The sequence below is a fragment of the Malurus melanocephalus genome, unplaced genomic scaffold (genome assembly GCF_030028575.1).
Source record: "Malurus melanocephalus ecotype Western Australia unplaced genomic scaffold, MMel_1.1 scaffold_4, whole genome shotgun sequence".
NCBI classification, from domain to species: domain Eukaryota; kingdom Metazoa; phylum Chordata; class Aves; order Passeriformes; family Maluridae; genus Malurus; species Malurus melanocephalus.
Window position 1 is genome coordinate 2889898 of NW_026623236.1, and position 27635 is coordinate 2917532.

The window sequence follows — 27635 nt, forward strand, 5'->3', positions numbered from 1 at the left end:
GGGAAGGAGGCCCGTGGGTTAGGGCCCCTGTTATGTCTTCTTACTGTGCTRCATACAGGTTGCATCCAGCCTTGCAAACCATTCTCATTTCAAAACTCACTTGAATAGCATTTTAGAAATTTTCCTTTTTTTTGCTGCAGTGACATTACCCCTTAAAGGTCTGAGGGTGAGTGGAGTTATCATTTGCAGTTCCAGTTGATATATGTTACAATGGCTTGTCATGTGTAATCAAATTACACCAATTTCATAAGCACTCCAGAAAGGCCATGTAGAAATTAGTTTGTGTGAAACTTTGTTATTCTTAAAAATGTTCATGGTGTCACAGAGTAGTCTTATCATATGTAACAAAGCTATAGATTAGATTCTGAACAATCTATTAATTTGACTTAACTGTATTTATTTGAGTTTTCTAAATGTAGATATTTGTAAGTAGGACAGTATTTTTTATTTTGTAGATGGTGGAATGATACCTATAGAGGATGGTTTTGGTGATGATATGACGGTAACCAGAAATGGACCCACTGATTTCAGCAATCTCTATGTGAGGACACATTTTCCAGAGACTTGGCTTTGGATTGACACTAAAATGAGGTATAAGATTAGAAGCAACTGGAAAACGATTTGCATTTGCTGTTTTTATTTTGAAGGCTTCAGTAGCATTCTGCACCCAAGCTGAAGAATGCTGCTTAAAAATGTGGCATTATTTGTATTCTGCTACCATCTAGAGGCCACAAGTAAGATTGAAGAATGAAAAAATTAGTTGTACAACTGCACAAAAAAGGGCTATGCCTGACTGCAGGTCTAGGAGTTTCAACAGAAACTAGATAAAAATTGTGGAGACAAAACAAAATCTTGCTTTTATAGATGGGGAGACCTAGCCTTTTTATCTACAATACATAAAAAGATGATGATTAGCACAGACAGGGAAATCTCTTGCTATCTGCACCTAATTCAATGAGTAGTTCAAACTGTCAAGTGATGGTGAAATCTGACCTGTGTCATGAAGCACAAATCTTACATGCAGGAAGCAACCATCATCTGGGATTGTTTTGAAGGACCTGTAAAGTGGATTGCATGTAATATGATTCAGCGTAATTACCTTCAATTAATGTAATTTAAAATAATTTAAATTTTAAAAATAATTTTGATCCCACAGTGTTTTTTAATTATTAGTAAAAGAAAAAGGGATAATGAGCAGCTTTTCTTTCCAGGAATTTGGACTTAATTTTTCATGCATTTTAAACATATGTGTCCACTTACTGATGTCTGTATATGGATAATTTTGAAAGTCTGTTCTCCCCTTCTGCCATCAGATCCAACACAGAAACCACAATGGATGCCATTGCACCTGATACCATCACATCCTGGGTAGCCAGTGCTTTTGTGATCTCTGAAAACARCGGGCTTGGAGTGACAACTGCTCCAGTGGAGGTACCATCTCACTAGAGAGTTCTTCTTTAAGGCTGGTAACACTGTAGGTTGTTGCTGGAAGCTGTGTTTTAGTTTTAACAGCAGCATCTCCTTATACTAATGAAGAGATTGAGAGGCCATGTATRTTCCAACTGTAAAGAAAACATCATCATTGAAGACATGATATTATATATAAGACATGATATTATATASATGAAGTGATATTATATCTGCCTTCCCTTCCTGCTCATACCAATATCTTAAGATTCCACACAGATATTTGGATGCGTATTTCTGGTTCAAATTTGAGCAATTTTTTTGTTAGAGTATTTCCATGCTGTGCCCATTTCAGAATCTTTGTATGTGGAAAGGGGGAATGACTGTTTGGGAGCAATGTTCCATGTTTTCTTGGCTTTGCCCAGGGAGCATTCCATGAGTTGGCAGTGAATGCAGTGAGGTTTGCATAGAATGCTTGGGATGTGAGAGGCACATTATTTGCTGCTCTGTTAGCACAGCTAACGTGTTACCCCAGGAAGGAGAGCAGGAGAGTTGATTTAAGACTAAATTTCTTTCATTTATCTGTCAAAAGCAGTCCTGGAGTAAACACAAGTACTACCTGCTCTAGCTAAACTTGCAGGGTGTTTAGACGAGATGCTCTCCAGAGGTCTCTCCCAGCACAGCCATTCTGTGATCTTGTGATAAGTGCTACGTTTTGGATGACTTAGCTTGAGGAGCAGAGTAGACACTGAGAGTAGCTGTGTGAAGAGATGCTTCTTGCTCCCAAATTCCTGTCTCCTGAGGCTTCTCTCATGCTTCCAAGTGTTTGAGGAGTTTAGCAATTTAAGCTAAATTCAGCACCCCTCAAGTTAGATCTCTAATCTAAAATTCCCAGTTTACAAGTGCAGGGTCACTCTGTAGTCAAGGAAACCACTTAGAGTTGTTAAGCCTATTTAAAATATAAATTTATTTTTGAAGTCTCATTTAACTAGTATTTTCTATACATAGAATAATCTTCCGAAGGTAATTCTCCTTCCATTCATTATGTAAATATCCTAGAGAAGCTGTATTCTATYAGAGACAACTCCACTTAAGTACCTAAGTTTCTACAGATTGAGACTGTARTACTGGGTCATAGATTTTCATCTTGGTTTCTGGACTAGTGCAGGCATTGCTTGGAGATAGCCAGCTACCCAGTTAAGTTCTCATGCCCTCAGATTCTTGGGGAGGGGCAACTTTTGAGRTCCAAACTGAGATTTAAGTCCAGATTTCATAGTTGGCTGCTATACCAGACACAGAGCATGTGCTTTGAACATCCTGATCTGAACTCCACTACAGAATTTGGAACCCAGTCTGTATTTTGTGGCTAAGGCTCCTTTGAGACTGAAATCTTGACTCTTGTTTCTTTCACTTGGCTTGGCAGAGATGGGACAGAAAGAGGAATAGTTTTCTGATTAAAACTGCATGGAAATACACGCTTGGCCTCTCATCCTCAAATGTGAGAAGCTGCAAGTAGAACAGATGTTGAGWTTATTATTTAGCTATAATCGCCCCCATACACTGTTCAGTACTTCACCATTGTTGGGACATTTAGGTTGTGCTTAGAGTTCCATATGGCTGAAACATGTTAATCAGTACCATAYAGAGAGGCAACTAAAAAAAGCCATGAAAAATGTTATGGGAGAAATAAATAAGTGACATCTGCGTGCTTTTTGTCATGTACAGCTTTGCATCATTTTTTTTGGACTTCCACTACACAGTGTCAATAATGCTACTCAGTTGTATTTTATTTGCCAGTTGTAATATACTGGCATGTTCCCAAGTGTAAAACTTCAGTTTTAAAGAAAAGTAAAACAAAAAAGACAAAGAAAATAGGTACATAGATAAAACCTTTACTATGAACTAACCAGAAAACATCTGAACTTCTCTAATGTTAATATCTAAAGAAGTTTATGACAATTAGAACTTCTGCAAACACCTTTTTCTTTTTAAAAGAAAACGGAATATTTGCTAGCTGGAAAAGAAAAGCTGAGGGATTTTTGCATCTGAAGCTCAAAACACTTGGAAGATTTTTTTAAATGCCAACCAAATTATACCAAAGTTTTTGTTGACATTTCAATAATAAAGGGTATCATGTCTCAGCCATTCTTMTTGTTCATAAATAGTGTTCATAGTGTTAACAAACAGTTCACAAATGTTCATAAACACTGAAATTTCGATCCCATTCAGCTTGATGAGAGCTTACCACTGACTTCTTAGAGCCAAGATTTCTTCCAAAACCCTCTGTTCACAGATAAAAGAAACTGCTTGCTGGTATATTTCTGCAATTTCTCTTTTAGTGAATGAAACACGTGTTTTTAGAAGTATAACTAAAGAACTTAAGCCAAGATTAATCTTACAAAAAAAAAATCATTGTAAGGTGGTGTTGAGTTAGAAAATTTGGGTGAGTCGGTTACAATTGTACTGACATGAAGATAGGTTAATTGACAGAGTCTTAATCCATTACTTGTGTACTCAAAACAATTCACAGTTACCTTKATGAGATCTCAGGACAGATCAGAGCTTCCAGACTTGCCAGATGATTGACTCCTGTCCTAATTCAGTTGCCTCTGCTGGGACTGCCCTGTCAAAGCTGTCAGCAGCTCTCCTATGAACGGTGTCTCTGAAGGTGCTAATGACCAGCACATCTTTGCCTTCTGTTTCAGACCTGCCCWAATACATTTTGTCAGCTTGAATACATTGAATTTAAGAGTGATTGGARGACAAATTGCATAGTAATTTTCTTTCTAGTTTCTGACTGTAGGGTTCACAACTGATTTTGTTTTGCAGCTAGAAGTTTTTCAACCTTTTTTTGTTTTYCTGAACCTTCCATACTCCGTCATCAGAGGAGAGCAGTTCATTTTGGAAGTGAACATCTTTAATTATTTGAAAGAAGAAGCTGAGGTACARTAATCTTTTATATTTGAATGTTACTAGATACTGCAGGGTTTTCACCATTGGTGGAGACCATGTCTTTCTTTTCTGAGATCTGGAGTATTTTTTTAGTATTTTAGTATTTAGTATTTTCTTTAGGWCAGAACTATTTCTCTATACAGAAAAATCACAGCAGCTTATGAAAGCAGCTTTTCAATATTAACACTTCATAGTGCAAATACTACTGTATTTACAGGTTACTGTGATCCTGGATGTGAATGATGCTTTTGAAATTATTCTAACATCTAATGAAATAAATGCCACAGAAAATCAACAGTCTATATATGTACCAAGTGAAGATGGGAAAACTGTTCAGTTCCCAATCAAGCCAAAACAGCTGGGAGAGATTCCCATCAAAGTGACAGCAATATCATCTGCTGCTTCTGATGCTGTCATCCAGAAAGTTTTAGTAAAGGTAAGCAGTCTGCAGCTTGGCTTGTTCCTCAAGTAAGTTGTTCCCTAAAACAGGCAACATAGTGCAGCAAAAAGGCAAACCTATGTATGGCTGGTTTGGGGTCAGGTGGCCTTGAGCAGAAAACACTTCTTTTAAACTAATTTTTCCTTTAGAATTCTTCAGATCCCCTTCCACGAATGTACACATAGGTCTGTTCTACTACAGATACTTCGTCCAGTGCTTCCTGAAAGCAAGGTGAAACCTATTTGTGTATCACTGAGCCCCTGGTGCTACAGCTGATTYAGCAACCTGTGGAGAGTGGACCTGGTAACTGTTTCAGATCAGTGCAATCAGTTTTGCCATGTACTTGGCTTTTACTCAAAGCCTAGTTTAGATGAACATTTCTGTATTTTGCTACTGGTGCTGGGATTTTAGCCTCCAGACTTTTTGGTAAGCCAGACACTGATAAGACTTGCCTAGCTTTGGATGTTTAAGTCTGTTTCATGTTAGGCTCCATTTCAGTGGAAGGTGGTAGACATTTGTAAATCTCATCCTACAATTAATGCTTAAGATCATAAAATCAGAGAGTGGTTGACATTGGAAGGGARTAATACAGCCTTCCTGCTCAGGACAGGATCAACTACAGAAGGATCCTCAGAATCCTGTCTTTATCTTTTTAGGCTGAAGGATTGGAACAGACATATTCGGAGACAGTCCTTTTGGATTTGACTGGGAATAAACGACAATCGGTGTCAAAAACTTTGGAGTTCACTTTTCCTTCTGATGTTGTAAGGGACAGTGAGAGAGTGCAGGTCACTGCTGTTGGTAAGAATTAACTTTTTCTGTTTCCATCATCAGTGTTTTAATTATGGCATTAATTTTTATTTAACTGCAATATAAATAGGTTGACTCATTAAGTCACAGTAATTTACCATCATGCATTATGCTGAACATGGAGATACCTTAAGGATGGAGTGTTTTATTCCTTTAATTTGTTTAATTTATGATACCATGGTGTTTGTAAAGTGTTTTCTGAGTTAAAAGAATTGGATTTTAGWGAGGAAGGTCCCACAAAGTTTGCTGGTATCCTCTTATAATTATGCTGTCTTCAGAATAGAACGTAGGATCTGACTAATTGGTGTTTCCTGTGACACCAAGGCTTTGATAACTGTAGGTGAGAGAAGAAATAAATGAAGTTTTAATTACATACAACTATGGAAACATTTTCCTGGCTTAAATAGATTTTGATTATGTGGGGTTTTGTTTGGTTAGTTTTGGGTTTTTTGTTTTTTTTTTTCATGGTAGCTGTTTGAAATTGGTCCTTATTTAGAAAGGTCTGTATGGAGCTAGGTCAGTAGGCATAAAGTAGATGAAGTATCTTTTCTGCCTGGTTAGTGGTATTTAGTAGAAACATTCCTAGTCGATAATACTTTCTCSCAGTTTAGATTATACCACCCTTCATGTGTATGATATGCATTTATTTGYGACAAGCTTTGGTTTATTTTGGTTAAATTATATCTTTCAGGTGATTTACTTGGGCCTTCTATCAACGGTTTGTCATCATTGATTAAAATGCCTTATGGCTGTGGTGAACAGAATATGATCAACTTTGCTCCGAATGTTTATGTTTTGCAATACCTGACTAAAACCAGGCAGCTGAGAGACGATATTAAATCAAAAGCTGAATCGTTTATGAGAAAAGGTCTGTGTGCATAAAGGAAAAATGTTAGATTTCTAAGAACTCTTACTRGTAAAATGATATCTGTGAGTCTGCATCTGGTGGTTGAACTATTGCTCAGTCTATGACATGAGAACTGGAAGAAAAACCCATTTTTTTCCCTCTTTATTCTGGGCTGACAGAATTAGACAGCAAATTATTTTGTTTACAAGTTTTTTCAGGAAAACAAGTTGGTTTTCTCTAATTGCTTTTTTTCCAGATGAAAAAATGCATTTTAGAAGGTAGTTCACATGGATTTCCTACATGGTTGTTACTTCTCAGTTGATAAAACTGCATGTGAGCAAACACTTCTGATCTCTGTCTGAGGCACAGAGGTTTAAAATGAGTCTGTGAGCAGAGTGAGCCCTATTCATCCCATATACCTTCAGTGATACCACCCTGACCTGACATGTCCTTGTAGAGCTCAAGGAGTGGCRTTTTCTCTCATGGCTGTTTTTTTTGCCCACCGAAGTTTGGACTTGGTCAAAACTGAACTTTGTGCTAGAAATCAAAAGCTGGAAAATTTTATTTGGAAATTGTTGTGTATTTKAATCGGGAGATACTGGAGAACATCACAAAGTTTGGAGACCACAGCTGCACTCTGGGTTTTGGATCACACAGTGCCTTTCTGTGGTGTCCCACGCTCGCCATGTGTCAGTCTCTGTGCTGAGACCTTGGTTCTCAGAGAGCAGTGACACCAGCCCCATGTGAGCTACACCCCTACTAAGGCATCGTGATGACATTTTCAATTTTTGTTTACTCTCGCTAAGTCCTTCTTGTGTGATTTTTTAGAGTTGTTGACATTTCCCTTGGAAAAGGCACWACTCAAAATAAATTTTTCTTCATCAAGATTCCAATTTCCTGTCAAAGCAGTTAAATGATAGTTTTTTTTTTTAAACCTTTCCTACTACATGGTTTAGTTTAAAAGTACAGTGGGGARGAAGAGATATGTTATGTAAACAGCTACTCTGAAGTTTGTAAGCAATCTGTCACACTTCTAAGACTGAGCTTTCGTACCATAATTTTCTGATATTTTCCAATAGCRAGTTTATTAAAGTTATTTCAATGCAAATGAAAACTGTAGACTTAAATGCCACTTACACAGTGTTGTGTTCATAAGWTTTTTCTGAGGCTTTGAGTTGAGGTACATAGTTTTAATACCATAGATGCCAATACAGTAAGTGTGCTGAAATATTTGTAACCTTAGAATAGAAAACAACCACAATCTAAAAAGTAGTCTGTTTTATTTTAATGATTGTTTTCAGTTGCACTGATTTTTTTTCAAAGTGCAGTCTTGAAGTTGAAATTTATCTTTAGCTTAAGATGCAATTTTTATGGGCTCAGTTTCTGAAGGGATTGTCATGAAGTTTAATTTAAAACAGACTTTATTTCACATGTCATAAGTCGCCAAGTATTTGAAAAAGTAACCTCAGAATCTGAAGTAAATATAATTAATTTATGGCTAAATGTTTGGGAGAAGAAGRGATCATATTGCCAGCAGGCACTGCTACATGATCTCTTTTAGCAGTTTTATTTACCTAGAAAAAAAGCAAAGCCAAAGAAAAGTTGCCTTTTAAATACAGTTTTTWATTGTGGTAATGACAAATCCCATCTTTAAATCACATTTTCTGAAATGAAAAAAACCTGATGGGTGTGAAAGCTTTGTTGTTAGACCCAAAGAGGTAAAGAGTTTGAGCGGAATTTCCAAGCTGTTTAAGATGTGAGATCCTTTAGTCTTTCACATTTTTCTGAAGTCCTTTCCATCCCCATTCCTCTTTCAGCTTCGCTCAGTGAGTCTCCTGCATCTTGGGCTCCAGCCAGCCCTCTGGGAATAGTAGTGGACATGTTCATAATAGGATCCTTCTTTTCCTTGCCTTTCCACTTTCATGTGTTGACACTTATAGTATCATTTTTCATGTGTGATTGAGTGTCCGTTGGAATGACGGTGGTGGTTCGTAGCCTCCAGGTCTCCTGTTCCAGCGTTCCTGCCGGCGTTCCCGTGTTAGATACGCTCGTGTTGGGAGACTTTGCGTGACTGCAGCAGGGTTGGCTCTGAGGCGAAAGCAAACAGAATGGAGGAAATAGCTGAGTGATCTCTCTCCCTCTGGTTCTGCTCATCTTTCTGATCCCTCCCAGACTTACATTCTGAAATGAATTTGTGCCTGTGTAAGGGCTGCTCAGCAGGCTGTCGGTTGTAGCTTTGTGCTTTTGCACTACCAGCAGGATGGTGATTATAAGGCTTGTTGTATTTTGCCTGTTCTGCAAAGAGGCAGAAGACCTTGTTTTCAGTCTTTGCAGTCAGATACTTTTGAAGGGGAGGCAGCCTATTTGTATAGATGCACATGTATATATTTGTATATGTACATGGATTTCTGCTCTTCACAGAACATTATTTGGAGGCTTAAACTTTGACAGTGACTTCTGCTTTTCTTGGGGAGAAATGCCACTCATTCCTCCTTTTTCTTCCCTTTCATTTAAGGGTGCTTTACTTAGTATCATTAACTGAGATGACTGTATCTGAAAGATTCACCAGTGATGTAATTAGCCACTGTCATGCTACATAGATAATAAATCCCCTGTATTAAAGCAAAAATTTCAATTGTAAACTCTTCTAAAGAAGACTGAAAAAGTGAATCTTTCACTACTGGGGTTGCTTATGGGAGGTATTTTGTAGCAGTTCAGATTCACAGCTTTATATCTCATTCTCTTCTGTTACACAGAGACCATGACTAGGAGTTCATCTTACATAGGCATTTAGATTGAGGGACCAGGCCATTTGTTCCGCAGTAATTAGGGGTATTCTTCACTCGCTATGTATCTGTAGTCAGGATAATATGGAAACAGGTGATTATTCCTTTATAAGTGAAAGTGAGCATTTTACAGGGTTGTAGCGGGATAGACCTCATGGGATGTATTTGTGTAAATTCATTGATTTGGGTAAGGACTCACTGTTGGTTGCCTTAGAGCTTGCTTTCTGCCTGTCTGATTCTGTATTGTGTCTGTATCTATCACGTCTTCAATTAATGAGTATACTTCATTAATTATAACAGCTAAAATAGTAAAACCAAGGGAGAAGACAGTGGGGGGGAAAGAAAAGATGTCTTGTGAAATACGATAAATAGATACCATTATTATTCTGGATACACAAATGACAGGCAAAATGTTAGGGAAGAAGGGCTTTAGATACCAGAAACTACAGTGAGTAGCATATCATAGGAAGCTTCTAATTTCTAACATTAATGAACATTGGTTCTGTACTGAAGTCACCTACGAGTGAGAATGCTGCTCTTTATTTGGATTTGCAAAACCCTTTTATTGTGGATGTCCTGCAGTCAGGAGAAAGCTGCACTTGTTCTCAGTATGAAAAAATCTTAAGGATAACATTTTAAATGGCTCCTTCTCAGGATTTCAGGATCTTCAGGTCTTCTGAAATTTTTCACTCATTTCAGAACAACCTCTTCTAGCTTGCTTTTTCTGATCCCAAGTCCATTGATTTGGCAAAAGCCAGCTGATGAAGAGGCCTGGTTTTCCAGCAGCATTTGCAGCCTTGCTCTTCCACTTGGAAAACTCCTACTTTTTGCTTATCCTTCCTTCTGCTGTAAAGATAGAGCATTTCTGTAGGTGCACAAGATCCCGAAAGTGATGAAGCACTGAGCTATAGCTGCATCTCTGCTCTGCTCTCACTGCTGTGCTCCTGGAACCCCGAGTGTGTGGGAGCACATCTCTGTCCTGTGTGGGTGGCTGATCAGCAGCAGAGGGAGTTTCTGGTTCTGCTTTTGTAGATGGATCCTTTGTATTATTGCTGCTCACTTCCTCATCATCTTCTGTATGTTTTTTTGTGTTCCTGCATATTTGAGAGGTTTTTTGGGAAATACAAACTTCAGTTCTGTCCTTCTCATCCTTAGAAAGTGCCTTGCTTCTTAGAAAGTGTCTTGCTTCTTAGAAAGTGCCTTGCTTCACATGAGCAGTTTCAGTTCCAGTTTGTGCTGGAACCCACATGAGAGAAAAGTGTTCAATACCTGTCTCTACTTTTCCACTTCAGGCTATCAAAGAGAGCTGCTTTTCCAGAGAGATGATGGCTCTTTTAGTGCCTTTGGAAATGACGATCCCTCTGGGAGCACATGGTAAGTAGTTCTGCCAGAATCACTGTGGAATTGTAGTATTTTAGATACATGCCCTGCATCTGAAAAGTTTTTGTGAAGCTGGTAAAAATTTACAGCTGTATTAGCCTTCTGGTTTTCATTAGGTGTTTAGGCCAACTCAGGTCTTTCTTGCTGGGTAAAATACTGTCAAAGCCATTATTACAGCAAGGCTTTTTAATTTGGCAAAGAAAAAGATGAATTACTTTAATCAGGGAAATAGTTTGGTCTGAAATTTTTTATATATTGTTTTACTCAAAGAAACGAAGAATAACAATGAAGTTAATTATTCTTGCAGTTGACTGAAACTGCTTAGGACTATGTGATCATCAGTGCTTCAATCACATTTTCAGTTATCTCTGTACTGGAGGCTGAAGACTGACTGAGACATTCTGTAGGGGGTGAACAAAGTTACTGGTAGTACAAATTTGTTCTACTTGCCTCTCTCACACTTCTTTTTAGTGAGACTGTAAACACAGCTGAAAGTCTTTTCAGTGCTGAGTTTTTTGCTCCAGGAAACAGCACAATTGTGGAAGACAGGTAGATAACAGAGACATGTTCCAGCACTTTGTTCAGCTAACCCTTGTCCAGTTTAGACATACTTACATATTTCAGTACATGCTTCTGACTTTAAATAGAATCATCCCAGTTACTGTGCCATTGACAGAGACATTCCTGCTGGAGTCAGTGGGCATCTTTCATTGACATCAGCAGGATTTGCCTTTGACTCAGTACTGATGGATGAAGATAATTTACCTCACAGGCAACTCTAGTACTTAAATAGTGCAGTGACAAGTTATGTGAATGCACATTTGGAAAGAAGGGAATTGAGGGATAACTTGGGATTATTAATAGTAAAACAGCAAAGGTTGTTTCAAGGGTTCCATTACAAGGATAGTGTGGGTAATTAACATCACAGTCCTAACCACATTGTTTTGTAAACTGTAACTTTTGCCTAGCAGCAGAAGTCAGGAGAGCAACTTTTGAATAAAGATATACATGTACTGGCAGACTTAGAGTCTATAGTCTGTATTTATTTTTGAAACATAGCAGCTGCAGAATGAGTGATCTTCCAGAACCAAGGACATATTTTCATGTTTTGGTGGGTTTAGTCTACTTGCTTATCTGGGTAAGGCATGCATTTTACTCTACGTTGGAGGTGTGTGTTGAACACCTTATGCTTTACAGTATTCTTATCTGAAACAGAGGAAACTAATGCATCACTAATTTTGACATATTTAATGAACCTTTTCTCCAAGGTTATCAGCTTTTGTATTGAGGTGTTTCCTTCAAGCTCGACAGTTCATAGATATTGATGAAGATGTACTCATGGATACGGCTAAATGGATTGTCCGTCATCAGAAATTAAATGGAGAGTTCCAGGAGCCTGGGAAAGTGTTACAAAGTGATCTTCAAGGAGGCATCAATAATCCAATTACTCTCACAGCTTACATCATGTCATCCCTCCTAGGGTTCCCAGATAAACAGGTATTGAAATTCATAAAAATAATTAATAGTTACAGGAATGCTTCATAAATTGTCATAGTACCTGACACATACTTGGTAACTTGAAGATATAGAGGGATATTTGACCAGAGACAGAATTTGACCTCATTTTCTTAACCATACTTTATGTATCTCAAGCAATTCAAAATTGTGTTAAGCCCTTCAGTTTTATATTTGCAAAGTCTAAAGGGAGTTGCTTTTAGCAAGAATATTGTCATGACTTTTGTCCGAGAACTTGCAAAGAAATTTATGGGAGAAGCTGTTCTTAGAGATGTTAAGTTATTCCAATTGATGTCATTGAAATTACGCATTAAAAGACAGTGCCAGATCAAAACGCTCACCTTTGAAGTTCATGTCTGTGACTCTGAAAGAAATTTTTCAGTATTTCTTGGTGATTGTTTGGGGTTAGTAATTTCTTTGGTTCTGTACAAGTTTTTCTTTTACATTATCCTATTACAATATATAATTTATTCACTGTGCATTCTTCAATATGATCTTCATTTCCAGCATGCTTACGCCATCAAGACTGCAACAAACTTTTTAGAAGATAAACTAGGAGAAGGCATTTCTGATAATTACACTTTGGCACTTGTGACATATGCATTGTCCTGGGCAAAAAGTGCAAAAGCGAAGGAGGCACTGAATATGCTGACCCAGAGAGCAGAACGTCAAGGTACTGCACAACTATCTCATGCAGTTGTATGGATGGATTTGTTGTCAAATTTAAAAATGCTTATCATATATCTACAGCTGTGTATTCAGAATTCAAATCTGTTTCAAGCATGATACAGAGAATAAGCTAAGAAGTTTCAAGAAAGCCTTAATGAGAACAGTCCAGAAATGAATGACAATTCACAACAAAGCTTGCACTTCAGTCTAAGTTAACATGTTCCTGGTAGGAGTTCTGTGATGCTGTTGAAGAACATGACTTGTCAGTCTTCTTGTTCTATTATGCGCACTCATAACATCAGTCTCATTAAAGAGAGATAGATGGATGAAGTTAACTATTCCAATGTAGTTTGGAGAGATCAGGAGGATATTGGGGGGCAGTGAGTATTGAAATGAAGAGATGAAGAGTTGAACTTTCTGTAAGGCAATACAGAGGTCTGTTGCACTCTCTCTGAGGATCTGTCATCTCAGTGTGTTTAGCTTCTTTCAAGTTCAGCACATCTGAATTCTTTTTCCCAATTTGGGGAAAGAGCGGACCATATGGAGTATAAGAAATGGAAGTTTTTGGCTCAAAATAGTAAATTTCCTCTTGAAAAGTCCAAAGGAATTAATTTTGTAGCCTAGCAACAGAGCCTCTTGAGTGCCCCTCTGTGTTTACTGAGTTAGGCCATTTGGACAATCACTTCTGGAAAGAGAAGTAATTTTTTTGGGAAAGCTTCACTCAAGAATGAGTTTAGTGAGCAGCTGTGTTGCCTGAGGTGCCTTCTCTCATCCTGAAGAGAAAGGAGCAGTGGAACGACAACGTGGCCTTCTCTTAAGGGCTCCTTCGTTTGAGCCCTTCAGGCTGTCTACGACAGGATCAATATAAAGTTCACCAAAATCAGTGGAGGGACTATTTGGACTTCGTCTTTTTTTGTATCTAGATTCAGACCCTGCTGAGGAAGTGCTTAAGCCAGTCCTTTATGGAACACAGGCCTGATCTGTAACACAATTTCATAGATCCTTGCTAGATCCCATGTGTAAGCATTAATGAAGAGGTTTTCCCTAAGACTTTCCCAGAAATCCAAAGACTTCAGTCTGTGGATCTGAAGTTATCATTGGTTCTTTTTACAGGAGAATTTATTTTCTGGGTAACACCTGCTTCCGAAATTTCTGACTCATGGCAACCACGGTCCATTGATATTGAACTTGCAGCATATGCTCTGCTCTCTCACTTTCATCAAGACAGAATAGCTGAGGGAATCCCTATTATGAAGTGGTTAAGTCATCAAAGAAACCACCTTGGGGGATTTTCATCTACTCAGGTAATACCTTGTCTTAAGGGATTTTGCTATACTTTCTAAATAATCAGTGTGTGTTTAAAAGTTAGTATAAAAAAGGACTTTTTTTACATATTAATTACAGAGTTTTGCATTGCTGTAACATCCTTGGTTACGTACAGGCTTGCATTATTGGCATCTTACACCTGGACTGCCTGATATAGTATTTTTGGCAAGTTTAGTAAAAAGGAGAATTAGAGGGAGACCTTCTATATGTAATGTATTAATAATAAAACAAAAAGAAATAGTGATGCCCATGGAAAAGTAATTAAACCTATTTTCCAAATAAGTATGATGAATATCTATGCTTACTTTCTTGCCAAGGAGAGAAACCTCTTTTTATTCTTACCATGTGCTGGTCCTCAGACTCCTGAAAGACCATTAACTCAGCCTTTAACTAAGGGGAGTAGGTTTTACAGCCTAACCTAATGCCTTTGTTGGCAGTTGGTCTTAACTTAATGTACTTTGTCCTCTTTATTGCATAGATTTTTGATGTGCCATGAAATTTGGAAGGTCTTCACTATCTCCAGGAGGTTTTTGTGGTATTGAAGCCACATCTTGTAAGCTGTGCTGGCATCCAAAAAAAAAAAAAGGATAGTACTTTGGATTGCACTGGTTTAAACTAGCTTTTAAATTAACAACAAATGCTGGTCACAGTAAAATGCTGGTCACATTTCATCATGCTGCTTGGTACAAGACTATCCTTCGTTATTTTCAGATGTTGGTTGTTATTAATCTGAGAGAAATTAGTTATAAGTAGAAGGCAATTTAATAATCAGCCTGGTTCCCCTGAGGTATTAGTGCTTTCCCAATGTGTTAATTCTTGCTTATTACTTGGAGAGGTTGATTGAAGCACCAAATGAGTTCAAAAAGATTTCCTCTATTCTCCAGAAACCTTTTTCACTTGAAAATTTCAAAAATCTAGCAACATGCCATTTATCCTTGAGGGTGAARTTAAGAAATTTATTTAATCCTTTTGTTCTTTCGTAGTCTAAACTGTTTTGATTTCAAAATTACTCCAATGTCTCGCTAGATGCCTATTTTAATTTGTAGAAATAACTCCATAGTTTTTGTTAACTTCTAGGATTGCATTAAAAAGTAATGTTTGGAGTGTTTCTTTCCATGAGTTTCTTACATAAGAAACTTAATACATTGTTGAACAATAAGGAGGAAAGTAATCAGTTGCATGTGTGATACTTTATAAGTTAGGGTGTAGTAATTTACTACAGTCTGTGTACGAGATACAGCTTACAATGAATTTTCAATTGCTAATCAACTGGTCTTCCTGGATTTTAAGAAATCAGTGAAGTAGGACATCTCAGACAAGGATGTGGCATGGGAAGGAGAATGGGTTTTTTATCATTTAGAGAGAACTGTCAGCACATGCTGGCTCCTTAAGGTATGGCACAGTCACCATGTTGTAGTGAATGCATTCCTGTTACCTTAGAATTTTGTTACTAGAAGTGGCCTAATAATAAGTATCTGTATGCCAAGCCTGAAAGGCCAGTTTCTTCACTCTGACTGATTAAAAATAGGTGCAAAATTAATTGCATGAACAGCAAAAATCCCTGAGAAGATTAGAGACATATATTTGATTACTGTGTTTTTTCCCAGAAAACAGTGAATGTTAAAATCCTCATTCACTAAACTGTGCAGGACCAAATGTTCAAAAACTGCCTCTTGTGTTCAAAACCTGGAGAGATAAGCCTTCTTATGTTGGTGATCAAGGCACCCTCAATAGCTCCTGTGCAGTACTGAATATTTAATGCATAATCACTACATAAATCTAAAAAGTAGATGTATCGTTACTTTCTTCTCTGTCTTTTTCTCCAAGGTTGGTGTGGTGTATAATTCTGACTGTTGTGTCTCAGCTTGTCACGTGTTCCAGGTACCTTGCACAAGAAGAAAACTTCGTAGCTGGCTCCCACCTAATTTTCCATTTCCACAGTAGCTAACTTATGGAACTGTGTTGCTATCTCTCTTCCGTGCTGGAACCTTCATGCCAGGGGAATACAGAGATGTGGAGATGGCTGCATGAAGCCATCCACAAATGGGATAATAATTCTCCAGCACAATCCACAAATGGGTCAATGCAGGGACTCTGAGCTCCCCAAGGCATGGCCTGTGTGCTGCACCGGCTTCTTCTTTTTGATAGTGAAGGGTTTGTTTCTCTCAACAGGACACAGTGGTGGCTCTACATGCCTTGAGTCTGTTTGCAGCTCTCACTGCTGCAAGCAAAACAGAAATGGATATAACAGTGACAGGTCCTTCTTTGGAAATGCCAGAAATATTCTCAGTTAATACTGGAAACCGCTTCCTGCTTCAGACCAAGGAGGTACTGTAAAAAGTGAGGAATACTTTTGTAAAGTCTGCTGGCTGAAAGTATTTTGAAAATACTGGTTTACTCCTCTTTCTTTCAGATTGCCCCTGCACCACAAATGACAGTTACAGTGACAGCGGATGGAATGGGATTTGCTGTCTTTCAGGTAGGCAGTGCAGGCATTCTGATATGTATTCTTGTTTAAGATATACTTCCTGTAAGGAAGGTATGTTTTGGAAGCTTTATAAAACATATTAATAGGAACTTCTTCCAGAATATCTTAAATCAGTAGCAAAGCGCTTCACTAATCGAGGAATGCTGTGAATGAAATATTCATGTGATTGTTTCTGACCATGGCCTGGCCTTTTAGGTACTGCTGGATGACTCACAGTTTTGGGGCACTTCCATGGGCCAGAGCTGTATCAAAGAAGCCCTGTTCTCCTGTGGAAATGCAATGTCTGTTTGCAAGACAAAGGACTGCAGTGGTACACTGGCAGGCACAAAGTTCAGAGTGGTACCTGTGGTAAACCATAATAAGGCACCCAAGAGTACAGAACAAGATTACACTGCTGGCTATAAGGGTTATTTGCCTTTTATTGAGGTAGAATGTAAAAAACCCTAAAAATAAGAGATTATTACAGCCAGGTTTTTCAGCAATTTTACAGTGTTCTGAAACAGCATGAAAAACAGAGTCAAGGGATTCTGCAAACTGCACACAGTAACAGACACTTAGCATCAACCAAAAGCGTGGGTGTGGCAGTGAGTGGAAGGAGAAATACCACATCAGAAGAAAACAGTGTTGGATTTAACTTGATATGGCCAGCAGTGGATCTCAGATCTCTCGTGCCCTCTCCATAATTGGTTGCAGCCAGACAGGTGAAAGAAAAGACCTTTGAAAAGCTACTAATAATGCAGAAATACTAGTCGCTGAGCTTTAGAGACTAATTTTATTGGAAGCATAAACTTGCTCACTGTGTTGCAAAGTCAGAGTTCCTGCTGGACTCCTAGTCATACTTGAGAAAACTGATCTAAGGCCACCTTTAATTGTCTTCAAGTTTTGTGTCAGGTCAGATTCTGTCTCAAGTTCTATCCAGTCTGTCCTTCACTTAAGTGTTCTTATGCATCTGGGAAACAAAAAAAGCCAAGAGATGGTTGGTAAATATGCTTTGGGATAAAAGACCTCTTCAAAGAAGTCTTCACAGCTGCCTATCAGGAGTGAACAGCAGCCCGAGGTACACCTCATTCATTCAGCCCCAGTTTGCAAAACACACAATGCCATAAATCAAAACCCATGTTTATTAATTCCCAGAAGTACAAAGTCTGCCGCAAAGTTCAAAAGTTTCAGAGGATAATTTAGATTCAGGCTTGCAGGCTAAGATAGGAATGAGCACTTCAGCATTCACGCATCTGTGGTTTCAGTGTGTGTGTGTGTGTGTGGAATGTAACGAAACGGGGCACCAGAACAGTTAAGACTCCTTAACCTTAATCATTGTTGAGAAATACTCCCTGATATTAAATTAGCTAATTTGTCAGGCAAGGTGATCAAAAACTTTTCAGCAAATTGTTTCTTACTGGAAGGCATTGATTTGTTGAAATGAATACCTTTTGTGGAAACACATTGGTTCCAGTTATGTTATTTACAGCAGGAAAATTTAGCATTCAAACCAGCTTGTCCAGTGAAGACTGGACAGAAGTCTTTCACCCAGAACAGCCAGTTGACTGTGGTGGGAGCATTTCCTGGGGGTGTATAGCACCATGGTTTAAGTACGTGGTTTGTTGCATGAGTACGGAAATGCGCTCACAAAGAACTGCTGTTCAGGAACCAAGGCCAGATTACCTTGTTAATTTAGGTCACTGTGCTGTTGCCTCCCTTCCTGAAGCTTTGAGTCAGAGATGCCGTGACTTGATTCAAAATATTGCACTTAACTCCCTGGAGAAGTTCCTCCAAAACCTTGTCTTTGATGAGATCAGTTCTTTCCTTCTGCTTCCTTTGGAAGGTCTGGTATCCTGAAAGAAGCAGCAGTGAGGACATTTGAATGAGATTTCTGTTTTTCCCAGACACAGGATAGGTCAGGATCAGATTTAATAAATCTGATAGTGTATGATATTACAATCACATTTCTTCAGCTGGATTTCATTGTCTTGGGCCCGCCAGAGTACAGTGGTAAGAATCGCTGTTCTGGGATTTGACTTTCTGGCCAAATGTAACATGTTAAAACAGTAATTCATTTAAAACAAGATTAAACCCGTTAGCGGAAACATCTGCTTTCACAACAGAATGGATTCTTAGGAAAATACCTTTTTTTTAAATTTTAGTGAAATCTGTCTTTGTGTGCAAGTTGGCAGTGCATTCATGCCTGAGTGTTTAAGATCTCATAAAATGTGTTTATTTTGGGTATTAAGATTGCAAAGGCAGGCATTTTACTACAGCTTTGTGGTCCTGTTGTCAACAAAGATTCCTAACTCATCTCTCCGTTATGTGGGTATATACCATGGATGAGCTGAGACACTGACTGTAAGAGGAGAGAGGATGGGTGTTAGGGTGTTAGGAAAGATGCTCTAGGGAAAGGAGTCAAAGAAGAAATCTTCCCTGCATGGCCTACTGAAAGTCTTGAAAGAAACACCTCTCTGCTGTCTAGAGCCACTGTGAACTGGTCTTGACGCGTGACTCAAATAATTGACATGGCCCATGCCTTCTTGGGAGGAAGCACAATTCTGCTGAAATCCAGAACCAGCAACAAGGGGAGGGTGGGCAGGATCCAGCAAGGGCAGGTATGGGCAAAGTGGATAGGTGAACAAGATCTCCTCAATCTCCTGATCATATATAGAGAGGGCGAGTGAGGAAAAAAACCTCAGAATCCCCTGTTACTCATTATTGGAAAAAATACACTGAGTGTATTTTCACTAGACTCAGGCAAAGGACGGAACTTACTTAGTGCAATGGTACTGAAAGAGGTACATGATGAAATGCACACATATTTCTCCATTACAGTTTGAATGGATGTTAAGTACTCAAAAAGGGACAGAAAAAATTTGAGGTGATTTCATTGAATCCGTGTCCTCAGTCAAGCTCATTTGTTCTGCTAGTTGAAGAAGAAAAAGGATAGGCATTGATTAGGGCATTATAAATGTGCCATATTTTTAGAAGCATAGTGCAGTTGATACTGTCAGCTACTATTATAAGCACCTCTCTAAAAGCTAGCACAACACTAGCTTTTAGTTTTGTCCCCGTGGCCCCTCACCAGAACTGGTTGCAGTATTCACAAGACTGGGGCTGTTCTGCCATTAGCTTTGACACTTGCCTTTTGGAAGTTAAGAAATGCAGTTGCTCATTTTGTTAATTTAATTCGAGTTTCTATATAATAGCCTTCAGTCCCCAAAGCGAGTGTGTAAAGAAGGCTTTAATTAAACTCTGTGTTGTGAAAACATTTTCCTTCAATGTCACGTGAAACAGGGAAAAGAAACAGCAATAACTTACTCCATGTAAATACTAGCTGATTGACCTGCTCAATATGTGGTTTCAGAACATTCTGCCTTGGCATTAAATTCCCATTCATTAGCTTTTTCTGGCAAAAGTTAAAACAGCTTTGTTTCTATGATGACAGATTGTTGAGGCACTGCCAGGTTGTCTTCACCAGACCTTTTGTGTGCCTTTAACTGGCAGGCTTTCTAGATTGGTTTCATCCTTGGTGCTGCCTTCTCCTGTGGGGCAGTTGTACATGATAAATGTTCAGAATTGCACCATGGCTGTCCTGAGTGCCTTTACAGAATTGGCTCTGCACTCAACACAGCATGCTAAATTCAGCAGTGTTGGGCAGAGCAGTGGGAATTATGTGTAGAGATTGAAAGAAAGAGCATAATTTTTTGTATCAAGAAGTGAAAAACACGGCAGCAAATTAAAAGACTCCTCTGTTTGCACAGACCTGCTAGCCTATAACTGACTTCCTAACTTTTAACTTGGACAAGCCCATCATACCTTTAATTTTGGACTGACAGTTTTCCATTTGCTGCCTGAAACCATTGTAGAAGGACTGTGCTTTTTCAGAAGCACTCTTCCTTCTTATTTCTTTAGCCAAACAAAATGCATGTTGGGATCTTGCAGGAGGAGTTAGTTATCTTAGCCACTTTCTGCTAATTTTTCAGCCAAAACCAAAGAAGAACCCCCCTGCTTTGTTTTTATCTGTGTGGCTGGGGGAACAGATAATGATTGTTGTCATAACAATCTGGTGAAGTTTCCACTGACTTCATTGGGAAAAGGGGAAATATAACACCCATTTTTAAAGCAGGGAAAAAAGTAAAACTTGTGAAACTGCAGGCCAGTCAGTCTTGTGCTGGTGCCTGGCGAGATCATGGAATAGATCCCCCTGGAAACTGTGCTAAGGCACACAAAATAAGGAGGTGACTGGTGACAGCTAACACAGCTTCACTAAGGGCTCACACTAATGTCTGAGCTTGACACATTTTTATGTCTTCTATAACAAGGTTACAGCATTGGCAGACGAGGGAAGAGCAACAGCTGTCGTCTGCTTGCACTTCTGCAAAGCATTTAGCACTGTCCTGCATATCCTTGTCTCTAAACACAGATTTGACAGATGGACCACTCAGTGGATAGGGAAATGGCTGGATAGCCACACTGAGAGTTGTCATCAATGGCAAGCATGAAGTGGTATCTCACTAGTATGCCCTCTTGCCCTTCACCAGTTTGCAGCACAGGGCTTTCCCAATCCACAGGTCATTTCTCTGTGTGCACTCTTTCTGGCTTGGTAGATATTTTCTTGATAGGTTTTTTCCTTCCACAGCTGCATAACTTAAAAAGAATTTTTCTAAACATTTAAAACCATACCTTCTTGCAGCAAGCAGTTCTGCAGCTAATGATGTATGGCGTGAAGAAGCACTGTCTCTTTCTGCTCTTGAATTTGTTCCCCTAGTTCTTGCATTTTAAGAGAAGGCGTAAAAACTGAATTGGGTCAGGAAAAAGCTCAGTACAGCCCAGTGTTCTTTTCCATAACAGCCAGAGGCAGATACTCAGGAGAGAGTATAATAAGATAAATACATGTAATATATTACCTCACTGTCTTCCACCTCCTACCATGTATTCAAAACCTTCAGCTGGACATAGTTGCTGTGGTCTTAGAAAATTCTGGTTCCAATAAGTTGTTTATTTTGCCCTTGTTTACTTGTACAGTTTAGTATCTGTAGCATCTTGTGGGAAAGAATTTCACAATTGAAACTTCAATTGCATGAAAAAGTGCTTTGTTGTTAATCTTTCCCCTGCAAGTTGTCATTCTATACACTTCTATTATGTCCTTCCTCCAGCTTAACTGTTTGTGGCTGAATTGCCATTTATTTTACCATTTCCTTTTATATATGAACATTCTTTCCATCCTCTATTCCTTGGCAGCTTCCATTCTATTAATACTTTTGGCTAGCAGTTCTTCCTAACAAGCTATGTGCTCATGTAACATCCAGGTAGCTTATACTGGGCAGAGCTCTGTTACCCACATTTTCTTGTTTGCTTGAGGTTGCTGGTGAGTTTATAGCAGGACCATGTTCTCCAGTGTGTTACATTTGCTCTTTGAAGCACTAATTTGGCTCTTTATTATAATTTTGACTGTGTTTTCTGGTACGGATACTGAGCGTACTTGATAATGCACAGTTTTCTAGATCCCTATTACTGTTTTAAAAATTGCTGACTCATTTGTCATGCTCCATTCTGGAACTAAGGTAGTTTCAAAGAAAAATTGCAGGTAATGATTTAGTTGTTTCTTTACCTCTTCAAGTTCAATTTCATAGGCAGTAGAGGCTGGTTTTTTAACCTGTAATATTCTGTCATGGTTGGTAACATGAGAGAGCTGATGACTGGTTGCTCAATCCCACCTCAATCCCAGTTTGTTTGCTTTGACCGTCAGCATTGGTAGTTGTACAGGGTATAGAGATCTCCTTTAAGGATTTCTGGGTTTGTCACTCTTCTACCACTGTTCAAAACTTCTTATGCATGTCTGCAGTGCAGAATAAATAAGCTTATTTTATATTAATGTGATGGTCCTGTACTGGACATCCTGTCATATTTCCTTCCTTGTCTTGCTTAGCAGAGCTTGGCAGTTGGCTGAGCAGAAATGGTAAGAGCTCTGTCCTTTAGATAGACCAAATCTGTAGTTTTGTATTTGTACAGATGAGTCAGATGATGAAACTTTAACTGGAAGAGTTCAAGTTTGAAACTGTTCTGAGTTTGGAGTAACGTGCTATTTTTCATCTGGTTTGAGTGTATGAATGCAGTGACACTAAGAATGAAGATACATTCTGGACATACGCTGTGTATTTGCTCTTGCTCCGCTTTTGTATGGAGCCTGTTTCTTTTAACCCAGTTTTATTCATTCTTTTTTACACTGTCAGGAAGTAACTCATTATAAACCTGCAGACAGCTACTAGGGAGAAAACTGTTGGTTGTCTGAGATCTCCCTTGCATTTGCCTCAGTTGTGTCCTGCTAATTCATTGGTTCTGTGGCATTATGAAGCATCCAGAAAGGATATTTCAGAGCATTCCTGTGGAACTCATGTGCAACTGTCAGATTTGAGCCCATGCATGTTTTCTCATGTGAACACTCCTCTAGTGTTATACTGTTAGAAATTTACTGTATTAACCACACCGATTTGCTTTACATGTCACCTGATGCCTGTACTTGCAATTCACAGCTCAATGTTATGTACAACACAAAACACACCCATGAGAGGCTCAGATCTGTCCAAAACCAAGAAGCCTTTGACTTGAATGTTGATGTAAAGGATGATAAAGATGATAAAAACCATTTGACTTTGAATGTGTGCACAAGGTAGGTAAATGAATTGAAGCATCTCATATGCCTCTTTATATATACAGCTTTTAGATTACTTTAAATAAACAAAATTATCCATTTGTATGAGTTTATTAATGTATGAGATGTAAATGTATAAACAGAATAAAAATTACTTTGCACAAATGGTAGTAGTTAAACTAAGAAACAATTCATAAGTCAATTTTTGCTCGCCAGGTGATTTTATTTTGTTGGTATACATGAAGGTGAAGGTACCCTAAATGTTAGAGGCATGTGGAAGATTTTGTATGAAATACAAGAAAAAAATTCAAAGGTTTCTTGGGTGCAAGTGCTTTTGACCTACAGGAAGGAGTGTGGACAGGCTTGAAAGTGGAACCAGTATCTCCCACATTCTAACTTGCAGTAACAAACTCTCACAAGTGCCTATTACTCTTACTTTTCATTAAAAGAATCCTTTGCTTTTGACTTAGAAGAATTGATATTTTTTTATAAAGAAAGAAGGAAATTCTGAAGTGCTGAAAACACTGAAGTAATCATTTTTGGTCATCTCTATTAATAAACTTGACTCAGAGCAATTTTGCCAGGAGTCAAAATCCACATTTACATAATGATAAATTCACATTGGTTTATTGAGCAACTGACTTTGTGGTCTTTCATGTACCAGTAGTCAAGAACTTGGTAATAGAATACAATACATTATTCTAGATTTAAAAGATGTGATTAATTTTCCACCAGGCTAAATCTGTTCTTTATGTTGAATAAGAGGGGGCAGGGGGCAGGAGGATATGGGATTATGTTTCTTGTTCAGTAATTGCATACTAAGAACTGAACTGAGACTGCTGAAGTATCATCTCAGGGACCACAGAACAGCTGCCTGGTGTTACCTGTATACAATTTGCATCAGATGAGTATAGATGACATTGAACTGCATATTCCTAGGTCAGCCAGTCATTAAACTAAGTTATGTATTTGACTGCTTTGTGCCTCCATTTTGCTTGCTGTGAAAGTGTTCATACACATATTTAAAAGCAATATTTGAAGGTGTTTGTTTTCTGGCAGTTTCTTCAGTATGCATTTCCTATTGTTGTTAAAGAACCACTGCATATTTCATAGAAAACCCTATAGGACATTGTATCTGTCTGTATTCATGTTTTTTATCTCCTATCTTTTATTATCAACAAGGATATTGTTGAGATGACTGCATTTGTTGTATTTAAGGATTTCCTCTGTCTGTGAGTACTTTCTCTAGAAACATTTTTTTTTCTTGTGACGTTATAATAGGTTCCTTGTAAATGCAAGATTTGTAAAGTACCAGCTCATCCACTGTGATTACTCTTCCATGCCTTTCATCCACATTGTCTTTTTGCTTTTTATTTGAACTTTGTACACGGCATGCCTAGAACTATTCTTATGCTCTGCCTACCACAAGGGAGTTGTGTCTGGAATGGAGCCTCTAGGTGACACCATCATACGAATAATCAGCTACAGAGGATATGAGTTCAGTACAGAGGATTGATTTAATTTGGGAAATCGCCAGCAGGCATGAAGCCAGAGCTCTGTTTTTATATGTTTCTGGAATCGAATTCAGTGACACAGATGGTGGGCACAGACACTAGAATATATGAGAGCTCTTGAAATAGAAGGGGCTTGTTCTCTTTTAAACTTTTCTATGAAGTGCCAACAGTGTTCTAAAGTCCAGGACAAACTCCTGACATACAAAAGGCTTACATGCTGGGTTTGGGTTAAGTCTTTTCTGAACGATCTTGACTTTCTAGCTAAGACCTTTTGCTTAAAAACACAGTCAAGAAGTGCTCCATCTCTCGGGAAAGCCTGTAGGGTGATGATGCATTAATTGCTAAGTGTTCATAGGATAGGGGGAAATCCAGTGACATTAGAAGTTGCCTCAAGAGACTGTTGGGAACATTTAGTTCCAACATTCCATCAACCATTGTCATGGAACATGGACTGGAACAGCTCTGAATAAGTCTGTTTGAATTTCTTGGACTAAGCTTCATCTTCATTTGCTTAGTTGATACACTAGTCATCTTCCTCTTATTTTCCCTATAAATTGTATATAAGATTTGCCTTCTCTATATTCCTAAATTAGTTTAAAGTTGGCCTACTTATGATCTTTACATGACGTGGAGAGAAACCAAAAGAGGCAAATACAGAAAGACTGCTGAAGTCTCAATAAGTGGGTGTCTGTAGTCTAGCTGTGGATACATAGTAAAGTACTGAAGGCTGCAACTTCACAATCTGTTTCTTTCTCTGATCTGGAGAATATTCACCTTCTTTCAGCCAGCTTGATAGTGGTTGGCCATGGTCACCTTAATTGGATGACATATGACTCTAGAGCAGATGATGTCTCAATCAAATTGAAGGGGTTCTTGGTTAGGGGAGATAACTCACTGTCTGGTAGGCAAATACCCAGGACTGCCAGTTTCTTCTCAGTCTTGTTGCCTGCATACCTTTTCCAGACRTGGGAAACTGATCACTGACGGTTCTATTTTTTTCTACTCTCTCATTTCTGCTTTTCAAGTTTCAGGTTTCTACACTAGCTTGGTGGTGTTTTTGCATCATGAGAGGGTCTCRCCCTGATCTCATAGTGCTGAAGAGCTGAAATACAAAGTTCAACTGAAAACATTACCAATTTTCTTTTGGTACAAGTTTGAAGCCTGTCTCTATTAACTGGTCATTCTGGCATGATGGGTTGTTCTTCCCCACCCTCTCCTTTTTTTTTTTTTTAAGAGACCATGGAGTTGAAGAGGTGGTACCACGTCCCATCCCCAAGGCTGCCYCTCTTCCTTTCCTGAGAGCCAGATCCTCATAACTTCTGGGATATATCAGATTCACTCCTTGACAGTACCAAGCTGGCTTGGTTGCCTCTTGTTGTTTTAGTAGCAGCCCCGGCTGGCTAGACAGCTTGGGTATTTTACTCTCCTCTTACTGGTAATTATGCAGAAATAATTGCATCCAGTTCCAATTCAGTTATTTGTTTTCAATAGCAGCTACTTTGGCACAGCACATCATTGAACAGATGGTTTCATTTGTTTCTAATCTTATGAGCCAGCTGAAGTCAGCAGTTGTACTGTATTTCTTTCAAAGTTGTATCTGCCWTGAATCAGCCAGGCTTAACAGCATTGCTTTGAAAGCAACTCTTCCCTTTTATTTTTTTTTTTTGTAACTACTCAACTCTACAAAGAAATAGTTTAATTACTTTCAATATTGTCAGGCTTTGAAATGAGGATTGGAGACACTTGTATTCTAGTGGAACAATAATCATTTACCTACTGTTCTAAGGCCAGGGAAAATCTTCTGCTACCTGCTTTATTGAAAGCAGTAGAATATTTTGCAAATAATTCAGGTGACACTTGTAGCACAGAGTTCCATAAATACATTTTGATGCATCTGTTGTGCACCATAGTATGTAAAGTTTGCTCAGTRGAGCAAAATTTTCTACTCCAGCATCTGGTTTTTACATTGGAAGAAGATGTAATAATAAGCATTATTTAGGAAAAAAGAAGAGACTCAGCTTATTAAATCTTTTTCCAAATCTGGATTAATAACATGGCTATGCATTCTAAAACTGAAACTTTGAGAAATAATTGGGTGATGAAACCATCAGTCTCTTTGAAGGAAATGTGAATATGTTTGGGAGACTTCTTTTAWGTATATGCCTATATCTTACCCTTCCAAAATTAATGAAAGCAAAACAATGCATTCATAAGAGGAAATACATATATTGCAGTACAGGAATTCCTACAGCRGTTTTTAATTGCTTCTTTTGAAACACGTTTAATTGCAATAATTTCTGCATATTTGATATAAATCTGTACTGATAAATGCCTRCTGAAAGTTCCTTAGGATGTCCGTGTAGTCACTCACATGATTTATGTATTGCAGTTTTCTCAGTGGTAAACCTGCTTTTGCATATGTGGTTGAAATTAGCAGGCAAAATAATAGAGAAATTAATTATTAGCTCTGCATCACTGGAAATTTTCTTGTYGATATTTTGTTCCATTTGTGTCCTAGGTATTCCTAAACATTATTGCTTTCATAGCCGGGATTTAAAGATCCAACATTTTCTTTGGAGAGTGGTCTACTGTATTTCTACTAAAAATTTCTTTTTCTCTGTGTTTTTAAAAGGTACTTTGGCTCTGGCAAAGCTCCCAGTAGTGGTATGGTCCTCATGGAGGTTGGCTTACTCAGTGGTTTCTCTGTGTCACCAGATTATATTCCATTAGACAATACAGTTAAGAAGATGGAAAAAGACAATGGAAAAGTCAACCTATATCTAGACTCTGTAAGTTGGAAATAACAAAGAAATGTGTTTGTGGGGATGTTAATATTGACTGTGTCATTRTTAGACTTAAATTTGG

General features: G+C 38.4%; 1 protein-coding gene across 1 annotated transcript in view; it reads left to right on the plus strand.

The window, feature by feature from the left end:
* Positions 1 to 27635, plus strand: part of CD109 (CD109 molecule) — a 71409-nt gene that overhangs the window by 37319 nt on the left and 6455 nt on the right. The window contains exons 18-31 of the mRNA XM_057369131.1: positions 456 to 591; positions 1314 to 1431; positions 4237 to 4350; positions 4577 to 4795; positions 5455 to 5599; positions 6300 to 6476; positions 10534 to 10615; positions 11890 to 12118; positions 12644 to 12809; positions 13919 to 14109; positions 16304 to 16459; positions 16545 to 16610; positions 23138 to 23274; positions 27403 to 27559. Coding sequence (XP_057225114.1) covers positions 456 to 591; positions 1314 to 1431; positions 4237 to 4350; positions 4577 to 4795; positions 5455 to 5599; positions 6300 to 6476; positions 10534 to 10615; positions 11890 to 12118; positions 12644 to 12809; positions 13919 to 14109; positions 16304 to 16459; positions 16545 to 16610; positions 23138 to 23274; positions 27403 to 27559 — 2093 coding nt within the window. The remainder of the gene's footprint in view (positions 1 to 455; positions 592 to 1313; positions 1432 to 4236; positions 4351 to 4576; positions 4796 to 5454; positions 5600 to 6299; positions 6477 to 10533; positions 10616 to 11889; positions 12119 to 12643; positions 12810 to 13918; positions 14110 to 16303; positions 16460 to 16544; positions 16611 to 23137; positions 23275 to 27402; positions 27560 to 27635) is intronic.